The 21,985-nt window shown below is 32.8% G+C and overlaps 1 protein-coding gene across 1 annotated transcript in view; it reads right to left on the bottom strand.

Moving 5' to 3' along the window:
* The window catches only part of LOC145284968 (uncharacterized), a 421,732-nt gene that overhangs the window by 6,475 nt on the left and 393,272 nt on the right, over positions 1–21,985 (bottom strand). Inside the window, exons 32-34 of the mRNA XM_080134072.1 lie at positions 18,341–18,455; positions 6,584–6,786; positions 3,013–3,066 (exon numbers count right to left, since the gene is read on the bottom strand). Coding sequence (XP_079990198.1) covers positions 3,053–3,066; positions 6,584–6,786; positions 18,341–18,455 — 332 coding nt within the window. The 3' untranslated portion in view covers positions 3,013–3,052. The remainder of the gene's footprint in view (positions 1–3,012; positions 3,067–6,583; positions 6,787–18,340; positions 18,456–21,985) is intronic.

Raw genomic sequence — 21,985 nt, 5'->3', positions numbered from 1 at the left:
CTTGCTTACATATTTGGGTATATATGTGCATTTGACCTGCTAGGTGTATGACATGCATATGAATATTAATGTGAAAGCATTCATGGAAATTATTTATATTCGCTATTATCCACCCTCCCCTTATGTCGTCTTATTTTGTTAGCATCTTAATTTAGACGCTCATAAACTTGGCATATTGTTTTCACCCCTCCTCTTTTCTTATATTAATGTAATCTTACTATACTGACTCCTTCTGTCTTACTTACGTCTTTCAGATCTTCTCTTCTTCTTTCTTTTCATTTTTCTTTTCTTCTTTAGTTCTTCTTCTCCTTTTCCATTTCCTTCTCCTTTTTAGCTGTTACTTCCTTTTTCCTTTTCATCTCTTTCTACCCTTCCCTTTTATCTGTTGAAGGTCTGACGTCCCCTTTCCCCACATCGCTTTAAATGTCACTTAATATCACCTATCTCGCTTCAAGTAAGCGATTTAATATTTTATTTTTATAAATATAAAAATCTGTTTTACTTTTTAGTCGCGACTTTATAAGTTACTCGGTCGGTCGGTCAGTCGGTCGGTCGGTCAGTCAGTCTGTCCGTAACACTTTTGTGCTTGGCCTTTTTGGTTAAGATCAAAGGTCTCTTGTTAATAGATGCTGTTCTTAGACTTTTAAGCTTTTATTGGCCAAGATCAAAGTGTAGAATATGTTCTTACTACATGCTGTACTTATGTTTGTAACTTTGTGATATAAAGTGGGGGATCACTTTTCTGTATTAATTTAATGTAAAATGATCACCCACCTTACAACCAGTCAGTTTCAAAGTCATTCAAGTCATTCTCCAGATCATTCAAGTTGTTTTTGAAGGATTCCAGTTATTTTTTAAATATATATATATATATATATATATATATATATATATATATATATATTAAGGTCATTCAATTCATCCTTAATTTAATTAAAGCCATTCTAAGTCATTTACATTTATTTATTTAAGTCATTTCAGCCCATTTCGGTGATTTTAGTTTATCTTTAAGAATTTTATGTCAATCCTACATTCACGCATTCATTCATTACACGAAAGCACGCGACTAATGGCTATCGGTCTTGTTCATTTAAGAACCAGATGCTGTGAACTTCATTTCTGTCGACTCACGAGGAACTTTTGGTTTTAATTGACCAATTGCTCCGAAACATTAGCATATGAAGTGTATCAATTATGTAATATTTATCTATATAAAACACACACACACACACACACACACACACACACACACATATATATATATATACATATATATATATACATATATATATATATATATATGTATATTTCTGAACTATTAGAATAGGCTGCCTCGTATAGAATTGTTGTATCAATATAGATTACAAAAATGTATGGATGTCCGAATGTTGTCTCTATATATGTTATATATGTATGTATGTGTGAGTATGTATGTATATATATGTATGTATGTGTGTATGTCTGTTGTGTGTGTTTATATATATATATATATATATATATATATATATATATATATATATATATATATATACACCCGTCTGGAGTCGGGTAGAATAATATTGCATATACGAAGTGGTTACCACGGTACATAAGTAAAGAAAAATACTATTATCTGTCTCTGTATGTCTGTAATGTGTGTGTGTATATATGCGCGGGTGTAGATAAATGTAAACATTTATAAGTGTATTGATATACGCATATAGGTACATGTGGGGTTTAGATAACTTTCGGGTTTTATATTTATTCATATTTTGTTGGTTTATTTGTTTTAATTTAATTTTATTTTTATTCTTATTCATTTATTTTTTTATTTATTTTTGTTTTGTTTTATTTACCATAGTGTAATTTTTACTTTATTTCTACGTAGTTTCAGAATTATTGTCTAGTTTCAGTAAATAAAACAAAGAGCGTTCAGCATGGATTCGCTTTTGAATATATGTATTAATGTGTGTATGTGCGTGTTGGCGGTGTCAGTGTATGTGTGTGTTATATGTGTGTTGCATGTATGTGTGGGTGGAGGTAGATTAAAAGGCACCGGTCAGTACTTGGTTGACCATAGCTAAGGTTATTAACTTACAGACTCTAAGACTAGAAAACTAAACTCTCAAGTACCCTATGCAATAAAAACCAAAAGTTAGGTTGGATGGGGGAAGGGGAAAAGAAAAAAGATGTTTATTATCTTCAAAGACCTCACTCATCCTTTTACCGTTTTTTTTTTTTGACTCCCACCGAGGTTGTATTTTAACTTGATAAACGAAATAGAAAAATGTATTTGGTGGAAATGTCACGTTTGACGGTAATTCTTGGCCTGAAGACGTAATCCCTCAACGTGGGTGATTACAGAAACATGTATGCACATATGTAGCCATTAATGTTTGTATAAATAAAATTAATATATATATATATATATATATATATATATGTGTGTATATATATATGTATATATGGGTATATCGACGTCCACAGATACGAATCATTGGTCAGGTTTTACGTTCATATATTATCACATTGTGTACACAAAGTTGCAGTTTATATAGGATTTATCATAGAGGTAAACTCTCATTGTAATAGATTACAATAATCCGGCTACTTTCATATTTCATGTAGTGTATGTACAGTTTGATTTCACCCCGATATATATATATATATATATATATATGTATATATATGTATATATGTAAATTATTTGCTGATTTTTAAGAATCAAAATAATAGTTGTAAATGGCTGTTTCAAGAATACTTAGTACTGGAAATATTGAGTAACTTTCTTTCATTCGGATTTAAGGGAAATGTGTCTATTGTTGCCAATGAATGATCACTGATAATGATATTTGTACGAACTCCGAGATAGATTAATTTACAATTATATTTTTTATTAAATTCTTTCTGCCACATTTTATCATAAATCAATCTGAGGTGAACGGAATTCATCATAGCTAACTATTTTATATTCTGTTTCATCTTCCATCGACATCCTTGGCAAAATATATTTTATATTCATGAAATACTTACATGCAAATGCTGCTGTTTTATTGATAACTGCAGATGATGTTTATTTCAGCGCACCTGAGGGAAAAGAAAGTAATTATGTATTCCTGTTTCTGATTAAAAATCACGTTTTCATTCCAAACACAAAAAATAAATTCTGAAATCTCATGAATTGCATTCGAAAAAGACATGTTCTAATCATGTGTGAAGATTGTTTAATTTGTATATTTTTTTAATGTTGTTCTCCTGAATTTATTTATCGTTTGATTTTTTTATTTTTGGACAATGTTTTTCAATCTCAGATTTTCAGGGCCAGTTGATCTGGCAAGTTAGATTTAACAGAAGAATTATAATGACAACTAAAGACTGTGAGACATTATAAAGAGAACTAGAGAGCAACCCCTTCACTGTTCATGTTGCATTGTTTGGCGTGAAAAAGAGTAAAAAAGACTTCTAAGTTATAAGAATACAAAAAAAGTTATTTTCTAGAGAAACCTCGCATGACAACTACTTATTATCTCAAAGACCATCACTCTGAAAAAGGCAACACAGGATATAAATTGACTGATACAAAATATTGATTCACCTAAAATGATCTTTTATAAGATTATTATTGTGAACATTATAGTTTTTGCATCGACTCACTTGAGTCCAGCTGCTTGCCACCTTTTCAACTCATCGATCCTACAGGAAATAACTTCCGCATTCAGTGCAACGTTCGGTTTATCATAAGGTGCAACGAGCCTTGGTCTCCTGGTGGGCGGTTCTGGGGTCGACCTTTTTACACTGTATAGCGAAGGTGTGTAGCATCGTTTAAGTGGGGAGTTTGGTGTCTATTACCTCTAGGCAGACCGACCGTAAAAAATTATGTTCCAATGTAGCAAGCGAAGCAACCTCTGCAAGTATTCTCCTTTTGTGTTCGGTGTTTCTAAGTCTAGCAACCATGCTGTCTCTATAGTCCACTTGCTGCCGGCAAGTTTTTCGTTTAAATATTGAATTCTAAATTCAAAAAATTTGCTTACTTCACATGCTCTTGATAAAACATACTTTATTGACTCAACCTGGTTTTGCCCTAAAAAGTGGAATTTCTCTCGATTGAATTCTGTATGTAATCCTTTCACTGTCACTAGTTTATCTGAAATAGACGTTATTCCCATTTGGAAGAGTTGAGCCTACCTGGCATTACTAGTTCAAAGAGTAACTGACTGTTTCCAGTGTGCATGTCTACCAGAGTTCATCTCGGGTGTAGTCTGGGTCGTCTAATCCGAATACAACTTTGTATCGGGTCAGTGTGTCCAATAGCAATGACGATTCTCCGTCATTGCTATCTAGTCCTTCAAGGGCCGTTCTGGTTTCTTCAACCCCAACATGTTGAAGCAACTGCGAAACATCTCTTTTCTTAGCCTGGTGTGTTCTTTCATGAAGCTCATTAACTTTATTCGATAGGGGCACGCTTTCTTGCTCCACCGTGTTTGGTTGTGAGTACATTCAATGTCGTTTTACAAATGTATATGTTGTTACAATGTTTGTCTTGTTCGTAGCGCCATGTAAGTGGAAGGATGTGCCCCTCTAACTCGTTGCTAAGTTCAACACAAAAAGCAAATGGCCGCCCCATTTATTCTCTATACATAGCTACCACGCCCTGATAACTTCCTGCTATGATAATACTGTCTTTATTTACATTACTTACACGATACGATTTTTTTTCTTTGCCCGAGTTGATATTTTGTACGTCATCAATTAATATATTGGTTGTTTACACGTATATCTTTGGTTTCAATTATGTATATTGTAACTCAAGCGAAAAAAGCAAAATTTTTAGGGCGACCCAGATGGAAAGTTGTGCAGTAATATGTCTGCTCATATTAAATCTAAATTTGTGCATGTTTGAGGAAAGAGCGGACCAGAAACTGGAAAAAATATATTTCAGTAACAATAATATTTGTATTCTTTTGGGGTTACATTAAGCGTAACATTTGTTGCATTTAACCGATTACAAATATGCCTCGGAAGCATAATCAAGCACTATGTCACTGAAATGAACCTTCCAAAACAAGATAAAAACTATATGGAAATAATCTGTTTTTAAACTTTTGTCCATCTTAAAAGGCATATTATCAATGACTCTTAAATGGCTACTGTGATATGAGTAAGGTTGTTGTGTAGTAAAGAGTTTGGCAGTAAGATATTTGTTAACATTATATTAACAAGAAACAAGTAGATACAATCAAGGAAAGCGGAAGTAGAAAATGAATTCCAAAGATTAGCAATCCATAAATAAAAAAGCTCAGAGAGTAGAATATCTTGAGGTATTTCGAGATTTCGATATTGAAGGGGTACGATTTTGCTATTAGTCGTGTTGTTCAGGAATATTTTCAAGTTCAAATGCAGTGTTCATCTAAGCAAATTCCGTAAAACAAGTATAGGAATAAAATCTTGCGGGAATGCGATAGAGGCCTTGGTTTGTCAAACAGCTCAGAGGATCTGTTACGTTAAAGGTTCGTTTTTACATTCTGTTCAAGAGGGAAAGGATAATGATTAGTGTCGCGGCTCAAATGAATTAACAATATTGCATGGTCAGTCATATGATATCTTTATGATTCTAAAACGGTTTAACAGATACATAGACCATACTAAAGCAATCACAAGGTAATTATAAGATAATGGTTATTGCTCCTTCAACAATTACGAAAATAAAACCACTGTAACATTTGAAACAGTTAACAAAATTTCGCACATGGTCGGGTACGTTAGTGCGTATTTTTGCACATGTGTGTTTGTGCCTGTTAGTGATCCAGAAATAAATCAACTCAAGAAAGTATTTTTTAAAATACGTTCTGTAGAGTGTGTGTATGTGTTGGTCTTTATTTCATAGTCGATCCTATCGCAGTGAGCTGTGACCGCCATCTCATCATCATCATTATTGATTTCTAGTCTCCACTGTTTAGCTAGATGAACAAAACGCTTTATGAAATGTATGAAAATGCTCTGGTGAATAGCTAAAGTTTCAATCGTTTTATTAGAGAGACATGTTAGTCATGGAATGAGGTCACGTAATTATTTCTTAAATTATTTTCCAAGTTTAGTCTGAAGGATAGAAATTGGGAAACTCAGACAGGCAGACATCGAGGCGGAATCCACTTATTCTTCCTACAGCATCGGACGCATATGATCTGTATTGTTTCCCGACCGAGATTACGTTTCGAAAATTCTTTTTGTGTTACTCTTAAACAGCGTGATGCTGTCATCTCCTCATAGCGACATATCGTTCTCTATTTATTTATAATGTGTTTTTATTAGTAGCTAACCTTTGAACCTACTTCTATCACGCAAATATCAAGTTGGTATATTTTCTTTTATCATTAGGATGTTGTAACCTGTACAAATATAACTCTCGCAGAAATCCATACTAGTTAATTAAATCCAAGGTTTTTAATATATAACTCTAGTTTGCACTGACATTTCACTGTTGTTTAAAAAAAATCACTGATAAAAAATCTCTGATAAAAAATCTCTGATAAAAAAATCACTGATAAAAAAAAATCACTGTTAAATAAAACACGTGCAAATAAATCGCCAGTAAATATTTACTCACATGTGCCACACGTTTTTCGGCAGAATTTAATGGCAAAATCCTTGTATTCGTTCGTACAAATGTCCTTGCCAAAATTTCCACACATTTCACTTTCATCTTTGCAGTCGACTAAAGGTTTTGTGCAGTTGAGAGTCTCGCAACATTCGCTGCCGCTCGGTGGCAGCAATGTACATTTATTAGGCAACGAATAATAACGTGCACACCTGAAAGAAAATTACCACACAAAAATATTAGAATCAAGATGAAATACATTTCACGTTCACACACACACACGCGCGCGCGCACGCACGCACACATACACATACACACACACGTATATATATATATATATATATATATATATATATATATATATATATATATATATATATATATATATATATAGCAAATTATAGTGATTAAATGAAATTTAAAAAACTTTATTCAAATCAAGAATTTTTTATTATTCCAAGTAAGACAAAGAATACTTTAGAAATTTTATCTGCTTATCCTATAGGGTTTCGATGCCTACCATCTCTTCAGAGAAGAAAATATTAGCAAATAGATATAACGGTATTCACCCTATTTGCTAAAGTCAGTGAGACATGGAAAATCATAATCAAAAATTGATTAAAAAGAAGTCACATAGCGGGAGAAATTGAAGAAAAGGATATAAAGGTTTAGTTCCAAATTGCACGATAACATCCAAGGTAACTGTCCTTTAAAGCAGTGAGGTAATGAGATCCAAGCTGTACATTGTGTAATCCTCATCATAGAGTAGAAATTTAATTGGGGCATATTTTTGGAGTAGTTCTTCTTTATGGGCCGGGGAAAAGATTTTTAAGGTCTAGTTGGAACTTTTTTTTATTAAAGACCTTAGTATTACTGGAATTAAACGTTAGTGAGATAGGATAGGTAGAAAGGAGTAGTGGAGGGAAGAGAAATTTAAAATGAAGAGATAGATGGGGGTGGGAGAAGACATATATATATGTATATATATATATATATATGTATGTATATATATATGGTTTCAAATGTTAAAAACTTCAAAGACTATATATTGAGTATTTGAATATGTATGGCTAGGTTTCCTTCCTCTTATTTGGATACTTTTCTGGTACCAAAGGTACTAAAGTTTTTTTTCTGATAAAATACAAAAATAATTATCAAATAACTTTTTAAATATGGTCACTAAAACTAGATTGCAAGCTAGGTCTGGGCAGTCCTCAGAACTAGTGAGTTCCCCTAGGGCTTACCACCCAAGGAGGTCGGAGATGTCTCGACAGGGTCAAGCCGTTGTCATTAGTAATATAGAAGTAGGAACTCCTTCTTTCGAAGTGGCAAATGGGACTTGTTCGGCCGAAAATAATTTTAAGGTTGCTCCTTGTGGAGCACCCTTATGTAAAACTTGTAATATTCTCATAACATCTAAAGAATATAAGTCAAATGTGACTAATAAAATTTACTATGTTGTAAATCATTCTAAAGAAGATTTGTCATGTAAGTCCCAAAATTTGGTCTACCTGTTGTCCTGTAAAAACTGTAATTTACAATACGTAGGAGAAACTGTAATGCCTCTAAATAAACGCATGAATTTGCATAGGACTAGCACTAAGGGATGTATTCATGTTGTTAAACATTTTAAAGAAACCTGTAGTCAGTCGTCTTTTTCCGTGCAAATAATTGAAAAATTTAAATGTAATGGATATAATAGTCTAGGTAATGTAGATAACGATATCCTAAGGATGCGTCAGGATAAGGAAGACGATATAATTTAAAAAATGCGAGTAATTTACCCATATGGGTTGAATAGTAAAGTTAAAAAAATAACCTACAAGATTCTGAAATTATAGGTAGATTATATCCAGCTTTGCCTCGCTACGGTATTAGAGATAGAACTCATGTTAATAGAAATAATAGAAAATCAGTTATTTCATGTGAGGATTTTTTTAGTAAAATTAAAGATATAATTATTAATAAAATTTATGAGTCGTTCAATTATATAAGAAAATTGCTTAATCAAACAAAAAAGAAAGTTTTGAAGGAAATAGCATCTAAAATATTATTACAACCGGATATGATATATAAGAAGGACTATTTCATTCAATGGTATGAATATATTCTAGATATAATTGACACTAAATTATATAAGCCACCAGGGAACGATATAAAAAAGAAACCTAAAAATGTTTGTGTAGTTTTGTATGAAAATAAAGGTTTTGATGATGTAAATTTACCTAAAATATTTAATAAACAAAAAAATATTCAATTACTACCAAATGAGTTCCAGAAAAAAGATCAAAAACCAATAGTTACATATAAACTAGGGCCAACAATACGCAATAAGATTTTTAATTATAAGAAAACGGTAGAACATATAAATATAAAAGATAATAATATAAATATTCCAGAATGTGAATGTAATTCCTCTCCCTTCTGTAATAATGAGATAAAACATGTAATTACAGGAGATTTAAATATAGTAAATAATCCTAAATTAAGAAAACTACTTAGTAAAGGTCCAAATTATAGAGAACCTAAATGCCTAAATTACACTAAATGTGTTAAAGAAGTTACTAAAGCACTAGAAGGTTTTATTATGTCTATGGTAAAGAAATATAAATTAGCACAGTCTACGTTTGATGCATGGAAAAATAGTATAATTGAATGCGTAAATAAAAAGGTTAAACATATAAAACAATTTAAACGCCCTAGAAAAACCAATCCTCTTTTAAAAAATTCAGAAATACTGGAGGAACTTAAAATACTTCAAGAAAAGTTCGTAATAGTTCCGATTGATAAAGCGGCAAACAATATAGCCTTTATATGTAAAAAATATTATATACAACGGTTATTGATAGAAGTAGGACTTATAGGAAACGATTCGGATACTTATAAAGTAAGTAATAGTAATTTAGATAGTATTATTTTGAATAATAGTATTATTAATGAAAAAGTAGGATTAAAATTAGAAGATAAACACAAAAATCTTCCATGTATGTATTGGATACCTAAAATGCATAAAAATCCAGTTGGGGCTAGATTTATTGTAGGTTCAAAGACGTGCATCACTAAACCTCTAAGTAAAGCTATATCTAAAATATTTAAATTAATTATAAATCAAATAAATAATTTTCACCTGAAAAGTAAATTCTATAGTAATATAAATCTATTTTGGGTAGTAAATAATTCCAAACCAGTGAAAGAAAAATTAGATAAAATAAATTCCAGAATAAAAGCAAAATCTATAGCTACGTATGATTTTAGTACGCTATATACTAAAATTCCGCACGAAAAACTTATAAAAGAATTAAATGATACTGTAGATTTGGCTTTTCAAGGTGGAAAAGGTAAATATATAGACTTTTCAAACTCTAATGCTTTCTGGTGTAAAAATAAAAATAGCAAAACTAGTATTTCTAAAGGTATTTTAAAAATGCTTGTAAGTCATCTTATTAAAGAATGCTATTTTCAAATAGGAAATAAAATATTACTTCAAACGATAGGTATCCCAATGGGATTGGATCCGGCGCCATTTTGGGCAAATTTGTATTTACATAGACTCGAGTATATATATATGTCATCATTATTAAAAACAGATATATCTAAAACATATAACTTTCATGGGTGTAGGAGATTTATAGATGACCTTATATGCATAAACGATAATGATGAATTCGAAAAAAATAAACATCTTATATATCCAAACGAACTAAAATTAAATTGTGAACATAGAGGACAACAGGCTACATTTCTGGATTTAGATATAAAAATTGAGGATGGAATTTTTCTTTATAAAATATTTGATAAAAGAAACGCTTTCCCCTTTAAAATAGTACGTATGCCCCATAAGGATAGCACCTGCCCCGTTTTTGTGTTTTATGGAACCATTATGTCAGAGTTTTTGAGAATAGCTCGCGTTACTCTAAAATTAACAGATTTTATACCACCAGTTTCTAGCTTAGTAATAAGGATGATAAAACAAGGTGGAGATAAAAATAAAATATTTAAACAGTTAAATAAAGCATTTGTTCGTTATCCGGATGCTTTTGAATCGTTTAAGATAAACCAGACTATATTGATAAAGGAAATCCAAAACTATATTAGCAATGTATAAATGGATTTATAATTACATATAATAAATTTATATAGTTAAAAAAAAAAAAAAAAAAAAAAATGTATATATGTAAAAATAAAATATTTTTAACCTTTATATATCTAATTTTAAATAAATAAGAATGTAAATATACAAACTACTAACTATAGTGGGGGTGATAAGTAGTTAAATGGATTAATCAAAATCTTATAAATACAAGACTGATAAATTAAAAAATTAAAAAATGTATCCATTTTAAATGTGGAAATTGATGAATCGCACAGGTAAGAAATTCATTTTTATACTATGAAAAGGTTAGTAATTACAATTAAGAATAGGAAATTGGGGAAAAAAAAAAAAAAAATTTTTGTAACTTGTCTTCTTCCTAAGATTAAGGGTGGTGGTGTTTGATCAACACTGCTGGGGAGCCATGATGTAATACACTGTTTTGTTTTTAAATCCCCGAAACAGTGTTTCATGGTAAACAACTGATGATCCCTTAAAAAATATAAAAATTGGTATTATAGTAAATTTGAGAGTTGATGCAGTGATTGCAGGTGATTAAATGACTTACTGACTATATGTTTTTTTTTTTTTAATGAATGATAAAAAATAATTTTTTGTGTGGTTTCAAATGTTAAAAAACTTCAAAGACTATATATATATATATATATATATAGAGAGAGAGAGAGAGAGCAGAGAGTGACCTCTATATATAAGTTCAAACATGCTATAAAAAGCTATAAAAATGTTGAGTAGCAATTTTGGTAGGTCAAGTAAGTCTTGGGTATAGAGAAAGGGTGGAAAAAGAAAAAGAAGCAGAGAATATAAAATAAAATGAAAGAAAGGAAGAGCAAGAAGAAGCAAATGAATTTTGCGTTGTTCAAGCTTAAATCAACCTTTAAACTAATTAACCTAATTACATCTCAAATTCTTTACTCTGTTAAATCATAAATCCAGTCCACTCAAACAATTAAATCATAAATCCAGTCCACTCAAACAATTAAATCATAAATCCAGTCCACTCAAACAATTAAATCATAAATCCAGTCCACTCAAACAATTAAATCATAAATCCAGTCCACTCAAACAATTAAATCATAAATCCAGTCCACTCAAACAATTAAATCATAAATCCAGTCCACTCAAACAATTAAATCATAAATCCAGTCCACTCAAACAATTAAATCATAAATCCAGTCCACTCAAACAAATGATAAGGTGTTCTTTTTGTTAATTTTATACTCATTGATAATATCCTTTAAATGGGGGAATAAAACTGGAGAAATCGAATAATATCTGTATATAATCAATTCTTAATGCTTTATATTTTTTACTAGAATATAATGTCCTTTTCTTTTACAGTTTTAACAACTGGTCCTTTTATTTTCCATGATAAGCTGAAACATATTTTTTATGCTAGAATTTTGTATTGTAATAATAGTTACATCAGTCAGTTTTTGCAAGAAACAACATAAAATAAAATGAATAATAAGTAAATTGAAAATCAAAATATACAGACAGGAATTCTCTTTGTTACTTAATTACATAGGCCTAAAGGATAGTGTACTGCAAACATATATAATTTCGCATTGTAGTTTTGGCTTCAAATGTATTTATACATGCTTTATTTCAAATTTCACTAAACGCTTCGAACGTATATACACAAAAATAACTACCCATATATATATATATATATATATATATATATATATATATATATATATATATATATATATATATATAATGTTCCACTTAGCCTCGAGCAGGTGTTCGTCTACTTTAACTGAAGGGTTGGGATACCGCAACCCTTGAGTAAAAGATATGCAGTACAACATTTGGCAGGTCATACATTGATAAAACGAAGCTCCTAAAAATATTGAGTTTATGATATTTAGTCCAGCAGTTTCTTCTAGACTTTTAAGAACGAGTAACTACGGTTGTTTAGTAAATCTACTTTGAAAAATAATTTCGTTTGAAGTTTTTTAGATTTTTAACCCCATCTGAAAATTATTGCATAGACGTCGATCCCCTAATAGAGATGCACATCACCTAATATAACGAGTGACTTTTATTAGCAAGTTCGACAAAAAGATTTCCCAGTTAAACTAGATACATATGAAGAAGATATAAGGTTACATCGGCCTAGACATTGATCTAATAACATTAAAGAATCATATCTTATGAAACGTTGTTTTTTCATTTCCATTTTCACCCCAAAACAAAACACAGTGCCACTTTTATCGGGGGTATAAGTTGCAGGGATACTATGTAGGGAGTTGAGCAGCAAGATGTCTGTTCACATTACACTAAAACTTCTGTATATTGATATTTGGGAAAGCAGGAACCCACAAGGGAGTTCCAAAGTCTAGCAGTTCTGGGGAAGAAACTATTGGAGGAGGAAGCTTTCTTGCATCTAGGGATCTCTACTGGTGCTGAGGTGGTATTTTGCTGCTTGTCGGGTTTGTTGCGGGTATTAACGTCGAAGGGGTACAAGGGCTTGTAGTCTGTCGGAGCATTCACGATTAAACTACTTGTAGAACAGGCAGAGGGATGCAACATTTCGTCTATGGGGTAGAGGTTGAAGCTTTGATGACAGTTTAGGACTTATCTAGGAGTCAGAGACAAGTAGCAGATGCACCAGCCCAGATATTACAACAGTATTCCATACACGGGCGAATGGTGGCTTTGTAGAGATACAGGATACTTTCAGTAGCTTTCTAGCACGGAACAGAGAGCCAAACTTCTTCGTAGTTTTAGTCTATGATGTACAATTCGACAATTAGTAATATCCCGCTTGATTTTAGCTAGTTTGAAAATTAAAACTGAAATCAAATATTTCAGGTTTAATTTACACGCTTGCTCGAGTTTTCAATTATTCTGTAATTGTACATCACAAGACCGGGGAGCACACAGATACTGCAATTGTGTACGACTTCGTTCACAACAAATTTTCTGTGAATAATAATCACTTAGCGAAATTGTCTTTATTTGATGCAGAATTAAATATTGGCTGGTAGAACTCCAGAAGACACGATTGGCTGAGGGAACTAAGAAAGCGAAAGCCAACGACATTCTGCGAAATTAAATAACATTGTTATCCCAGCTAACTCAATATCCATCGACGAAACTTCTGAATGCGTTGTATAATTGAGGTAAAGACGGTTGCTATTCGTAAGGACACTATCAAATACATCAAAAGTCACACAAATTAACGATTCGAGTATTTCAATGCAACATTGACAAGATTCCTTAGAATTCTGCTATCGAATTACGAAAGTTAAACAAACATAATCCCATGCAACATGAACGCAGAAAGATTTAGTGTTTTAGCATTTGATAACTAAAACATATTTTTCTTAAAAACGTTTAGTAGAAACTACTAATATCTAAAATCTGCAGACTTTGGTGGTTGCAGAAATCTTTATCATACAAGTAAGAAAATATATTTTCCCTGGGTTCTGCTGAATATTATGGCTTTCGTATTACTGTCCTTATCATGCGTGTTATTTTTGCAACGATTCAGTCTATGCCCCACTGTTTTTTTTAGAGTGTAACTTTTTTATATAGGAATAACCACTTATCAAGGCCAAGAGACCACTCGGGGATAAGGGGTAAGAGTGTACAGTAGTCAATTGGACAATATAGTAATCGTTAGTAATGGAAATTCGGTAAAGTTGTTAACTTAAGTGGAACGACTCATCAAGAATTGTTTACGTTGGACTTGAAGACAACCATATTGTGGTCAGCTAGAAGGCAGGAAAACGGCTACTAGTCTCTCGCTTCTTGACAGGGTTCAAAAGAGAGTCGCAAATCTGATAGGCCCTAAACTGGCATCTAAGCTTCAGCCTCTGTCCCATCGTCGAAACGTTGCATCCCTCTGCCTGTTCTACAAGTATTTTAATAGTGAATGCTCTGATGAACTGCAAGCACTTGTGCCCCCACGACGTGAACACCCTCGACAGACCCGACAAGCTGCAAAATCCCACCCCACACTGTAGAGATCCCTAGATGTAAAAGATCTTTCTACTCCAGTAGTTTCTTCTCCAGAACTGCTAGACTTTGGAATTCCATTCCAGGTCACTGCTTCCCTAACTGTACTGACATGCATAAGTTCAAGTGCAACGTGAACCAACATCTTGCTGCCCAAATCCCTACATAGTACCCCAGTAGATGTTTCCCCTGATAGTAGCCCCCTACACCAAAGTGGCAATGTGCCTTGTTTGGGGTGAAAATGTAATAAAAAAAAATTCCACATGCGTGCAGTTCTAAGATAGAAGCTTTGTTCATGAAATCTACGTTTAGGTTTAGGCACAGATAAAGAGTGGAGGAATTATTGATAGTGTTTTCAGCAAGACGAGTGTTTCTTGTGAAAGCTTGGCGTGGGGGGGACCAGAGATTGAAGCTCAGTCGAAGACTTGCCAGGAAAATAACGATAAAGCAGAGTTAAACTCGCAACATCTCTTCTGTATGATAGAGGTTGCAGCGAAGAGAAAAGGACATCCCCCACAAGGCTACGAAGTCTATTTTGAAGTCTATCAAGGCAGGACAAGTCCTTTCTAGCAGCTCCTCCCCAGATGTGGCAACGGTACTCCATCCTTGGACGTACCTGGCTCTTATATAGATAGAGAATTGCATCAGTAGTGAGATATCTCCTGGATCTATAGAAGGATCCCACAATTTTTCCAGCGGCCTTGGCCACAGGTTTGATGTACGTGTTCCATTTAAGATCCGGAGTAAAGGTCAAGCCCAGAGGCTTGTCAAAACACGAGGCCTCCCTAAGACGAGAGCCATTCATTTCAATGGATGCCAGATGGGGATCAGAACGTTGACGATGTAAAGATAGAAGCTTGGTGCTAGATGCATTAAAAGTAACTAGCCACTCCTTTCCCCATTGTATCACGTGCTCAAGATCAGAGGAGATAGAATCTGAGAGAACTTGGTCGTTTACTGTCTTAGATGTGCTACCATAGATGGTAGTGTAATCAGCAAAAATGTCTACAAATGATGTAAGGATGTGATTTGGAAGATTATTAATGTAGACCAGGAAAAGAGTTGAGCCAAAGATGGACCTTTGAGAGACCTCAGCATTAATACTGTGAGCTTCTGATTTTTGCCCATCACTACTACTCTTGTGAACCTATCAGAGAGAAATGATTTAATAATTGAAAAGAAATTTCCAGATATACCATAGCTAGAGATATTAAAAATTAAATCTTTATGCCATACTCTATCAAAGGCCTTTGATATGTTAAGAGTAATTTCCCTAGAAAGGTTACCCTCGTCGAGAAATTCGCTAATCCTATGAGATATAACTGTAAGCACATCTGCTGTAGATCTGGCAGAACGGAAACCATATTGCATGTCACTAAGAAGGTTATTTTTCTGAGATGGTTGATTACTTCTCTATTTAACACAGATTCCAGCAACTTACTCATGCCGCAACGGAGACTTATTGGCCTGTACTGAGAGGGAGATGGGCGATCATCTGAATTCTTAAATACAGGGCATATTGATGAGATTTTCCAAGGTGATGGGAGGCAGTCTTCCTTAAGACAACGTTTAAACAGATTTGTAAGTATGGGCGCTAGTTCTGGTTGAAGTGTTTGGAGCACTATGATTGGAATACTGTCAGGGCCGGTTGTTTACTGGAATCAAGGTTTTTGATTAACTTGTCAACATCACGTACAGATATTTGTATATCACATAGCGTGTTTTCTGATACAGGAGGAAATATTGAGGGTTGGCGGCCTTTGTCGCAAAGGGTAGAATTAGCTCCAAAGTTCTTGGCAAATAGTTTGGCTTTGTCTTATGCTGACGAGATTACCTCTGGTCCATTGATGGTAGTTGGGATAGAGCACACGGTTCTGTTCAGGATTCTGTTTGCTATTTGCCAAAGCTGATGGGAACCAAGCCGCTGCTTAGCTACTTTGGACTTGACGGACTGAGCATACACCTCTCTTGCGTTCTTTATTACTTTCTTACAATGGTTGCTGGCAGTCCTGAAAACGGCTTTAGTCTCCATACATCTATTACGTTGGAAGCAATAGAAAAAGTGATTTCTGTGCGTAATGGAAGCAGCACATTTTGGAGAGAAGCATGGCAGCCTATTAGGTTTTTGATGGAACTTTTTCCAGGGTATGAAACGGTCTATACCTACAATTAACCATTCCGTAAGGTCTGATACTATAGAGGACACATCATTTTTAAACATGGAACGCATAGGTATATCTGATATAAATGTACGGAAGCTATCCCAGTCAGCCATAGTGTATCAATATACTGTACGATAGAGATGTACGTCTAAGGACTTATTACATTTAATTTTTATCTTAATTGATACGACAGAGTGGTCCAAAGAGGAGACAGAACGGAAACTGAACATAGTTCAGGGCAAGTTGTGAGAAAAAGGTCTAAGAGACTCGCATACTGGCCGTCAGTGTCGGACACACGATTGGGTTCGTGAACAATCTGAGTGAGGTCATAAGCAACAGAGACATCATGACAAAACCTCCCCTCATCATCGGTCTTGTTTGAGTGGGTTAACCATTCCACATTGTGAACATTGAAGTCGCCACATACGTGAATGTTAGCTGAAGGATAAGCAGATAGGACGTGGTCAATTTTCTCAGATATGCTTTAAAAGATGGTAACTCTGCAGCTTTTTCTTCTCACTTTGTCAAGAAGAACATATTTACATTAGACTTAAAAACGACTATGTTATAGTCAGCTGGAAATCAATCCCACGGTATTGCCTTTTACAGACGGACAATTTTAGGAAAAGAACTTTGCTCTTGGAATTTTCGTTTAGTTTTATGCACAGATAGAAAGTAAAGGGGGATTTTGACAGTTGTAACTTGACGAGTTCTTGTTGTGAGTGTTTTCCATGATGGGTCATGGATTAAAGTTCACCACTTGTCATGAAAATAAGCATAGATCATAGATAGCCTCATTATGTCTCTTTTAAATAGAGAAGCGATAACATTCTCGCCAACTCGATGTCAAGATAAGAAAAAGTACGCTTAGCAGCCTCTCCCAACATGTGGCAACAGTACAACGCATTAAGACATATTTTACTCTTGTATTCATAGAGCATTGCATCGGGAGATACTTTCTTGAGCGAGAGAATGATTCAACAAAATTTTCGGCGATACTAATAATAAGAGACAGTAAAAATATATATCCAAAACCAAGTAAACCGGCAACAAGTTAATATCACGTTCCAAATCGATTTGTATGACTATAAAATTAGATGAAAGCACACGTACAGATAACGGCGTATGTTGAGAGTTTGGCACTAATTCTTCACGGTCATATATCATCGGCTTTAATCAGAATACGCCTAGTGTCTAAATCGTAACAGATATAGAAAATGCACGCCTGTGGAACTCTGTTCCGCTTGTCTGTTTTCCTCCCGACTTCAACTTGGATGTCTTCAAGTCCAACACAAACAAATTCCTGATGAACCTCCCCCCCTAAGTAATGACACCTTACCAATTCTCCAATACTATTGCTACACTATCCCTTTGATTACTGTACACACAATAACCCTTATCCCTGAGTGGCCATTGGGCCTTGATAAATGGTGAACTCCATGTAAAAAAAAATGCTAAAAATATTCGTCTTCGTGCTTCGTGGCCCACAATTTGGTATATGACCATGACACTTGGAGTGTTCTGTACCTTGCCCGACATCTGTAACGTCCTTCTTTGGCATTCAGACATTCACATTGTTCTTCACAGCCATCTGTCCACGTCTCTCCCTGCTCGTAAAATTGCTGCTTATACACACATTTGTCTGTAAAAATAAGAAAACAACAACAACAACAACATTACACGTTGTCAAAAACAAGAAATATCTTGGGCAAAAGTAATTCGGATGTTTTGTAATATGCTGTTAATTTTATCCGTTTAGAAGGTGAGTCAATTTTATGTGTATTCCATCCATAAATAATGTAGCCATCTTGAAATTAAATTTGCGTGACGAGATGTTCTTAGCGAACGTAATAAAGGGTTATTTTCGGCGTTTCCGTGTTTTTCTTACTAGTAAAAAGTAAAAAACAAAACTACGAAAAAAATCCCCACAAAATTTGCATAATCTGGATCAGTATTCCCCTGGATTAATAATATCTAAAGTCAAAGAATGAAATGTTCATTTTCTGGATACAACTTTGTAAGGTTTCGTTGATTTTCAGTGTTAATGTATAAAAAATTGGAAATAAAATGCTAGCTTAATGGTCAATGGTTATATTTTATTACAGTAGAGTTATCTGAGTGCATGTGTGTATGGCCAGTTAGAAAAGAATGGGTTTTGGCAAAGGAAAAAGATAGGTTTGGGGAAAAGAGGTGAAAAGAAAGGGGAAAAGACAAACATAGAAAGAGGTAGAGAGATATAAGTTTTAATAGAAACGTCGGGTATTATATTTTTAACAATTCCCGCTTAGACACAACGAGAGAAGAACAACAGGGTTCTGAGAATCACGTTTTTATTGAGTATCTATAATATTCTATAAAAGTCACTATCTTTTACAAATTTCATACAAAGCTAATTTACATGTCTGACAGTGTTCTTAGATATGTTTTGTAAAGAAATCCATTCGATAAGTATCGAAAATCGAAAAAATCCGACATTAAAAAAAAAGCTTTTTTCTCTTACAGATAAAAAAGAATATTTTTTTACACGGGAGTATTTTATTATACACCGGCAAAAGGAAATAATAAAATCTCAGCAAATCATTTCTTCTTAAATATATTATTTGACATGAAATCCCATTTGTTTTTTCTCGTATATCCCCAATCTTTCGTGATAATTTAATTCACTTTTGTATTTCTGTCTTATAAAAACGATTAACACCTGACGAGTTTCTTGGCTCCTAGAGTTTTTTTTTTGTGTGTGTATTATTTTTAAAGCACTATTTATTACAATCTGGAAATATAGCTTATTAGTAGAGCATTTGATTAAAACTCGAATGATTCGCTGTTCACGTTTGAGTGTATCGCACCATTTTATTTTTTCTCATACACGAGTCCAAATTACGATAAAAGAAGAGGTAACATTAAAAATCGCCGCAAATAATTTCTATTCTTTGCATATTTTTAAAACTAAAACTTAATCAGAAGTGACTATTCCAGGGAATTTACTGTCAATCTCAAATATCAGCTGACGTAAACAAACACAGACGGAATTTCATGAACAAAATTATTTATTTATTTGCAAATTAGTCCACCGGGCAAATTATTTCTCGTAATATATAATAATCAATAGCGGATCGATTCTATAATAATTCATACGCAATCTGCATGAATAAAATATCCTGTTTTAGTATGTTGTACGATCGGGCAATGCCGGGCTGCCAGCTAATATATAACAGCATATATAACAGATTTCTCGTAGCACATAATTTATTCACGCCACTCACAAACTATGGTTTCTCTCTAATTAGCACATTTTGTAATAAAATACAATGACTTATATTTAAACTGATTATAGGAATGTTGCTGTTGTTGTTGCCTAGAGATTAATAACAACGCAGTCAAAATTAAAAACATCTATTTTCAATCACCAACAATATTTGAAATTGCTTAATGTTATACAATTTTATCTTGTGGAACGAATTCATGCTTCCCAAAATTCTAATTGTGAACGACTTTTACGGAAATTGCGAATTCGAGTCTTACTTTGACTCAACGGGTGCGTTATTATTACTGCAGTTTAATTTGCCTTCCTTTGTTTCCAGCTCTTTTGTTTAATCTAAGACATTCTTGAGATGCGGAAAACATATGAGAAATATTCATGCTTTTGTTTTATTTCAATATCCACACAATTTTAGAAAAATTGAACATTATAGAAAAGGTATAATTAAGAATTGTAATTTTAATATGTTTAATAATATTTGTTTTACTGAATGAATTCTGAATAAAAACACAATATATATATATACATATATATACATATATATATACATATATGTACATATATGTACATATATGTACATATATATATACATATGTATGCAGATTTACATAAATATATACATATGTAAATATATATATACATATGTGCATATATATACATATATATATACTTATATACACATATTGTTTTACCGAATGAATTCTGACTAAAAACACAATATATATGCATACATATATACATATATATATACATATATCCACATACATATATATATACATATATATACATATATATATATACATACATATATATACATATGTTTATACATACATATATATATACATATGTTTATACATACATATCTTTTTACATACATATATATACATATATATATACATACATATATATACATATATATATGATGATTGCAACGTCTTGTCAGACGAGTGCCACTCCCTCAGACATTTAAAATCCATGAGCCCAAATGCGTGAGGGAGTATCTATACAAAGATGATGTTAAAGAGTCTTAGATTTGTACGATAACTAAGTCTCTCTCTCTCTCGGTTCAAAATGTTGAGATCCAGCAACAAGCAAGAGCAAGATAGCCAGCTACAAATTAAACTGCAGACCAGCTTATTGCGGGTACTAGTCTCCCGCTTTATGTTTTTTTAAATCAGAGATTTGCTTCTCCTAGAAAGGTTGCCTTCACCACGGCTTACAGAGCCCTCTCCACCCAATACACATATACACACACACAAATATACACGGTGCTAGTTGGCCGTTGAACCAGAAAAAGAGTTCATTCTCCCTTTGGAAGGTCTTGTTTTTAATCCTTCAGGGAGACTAGCCGCCCTCCTTACCAAACAAGTCTGGTCGGGGAACCAGTTTAGTCGCCGGTGACCCGACCATGAGGCAGGTAGTATTGGGTTACATGGTACCAGTAGCATATGACATGACCTGACATACACATATATACGTATATATACATACATATATAGATACCTATATATATATATACATGCATATATATACATACATATATATATATACATATATATAGATACGTACATATATATACATACATATATACATGCATATATATGCATACATATATACATACATATATATATACATAATACATACATATATATACATATATATACATATATATACACATATACATACATACATATATATACATATATATAAATATATATACATATATATTTACATATATACATATATACACATATATATTCATATATATATAAATATATATACATATATATTTACATATATACATATATACATATATATATATATATATATATATATATATATATATATATATATATACATATATACATATTGATTGTTGGAGAGCTATTGGCTACACATTAGCAAACGTGTTT

This window comes from Euprymna scolopes, chromosome 9, assembly GCF_053919585.1.
Source record: "Euprymna scolopes isolate OS-2025 chromosome 9, ASM5391958v1, whole genome shotgun sequence".
Taxonomy (NCBI): Eukaryota; Metazoa; Mollusca; class Cephalopoda; order Sepiida; family Sepiolidae; genus Euprymna; species Euprymna scolopes.
The sequence above is the reverse complement of the archived record's forward strand: the minus strand, read 5'-3'. Positions and strand labels throughout refer to the sequence as shown.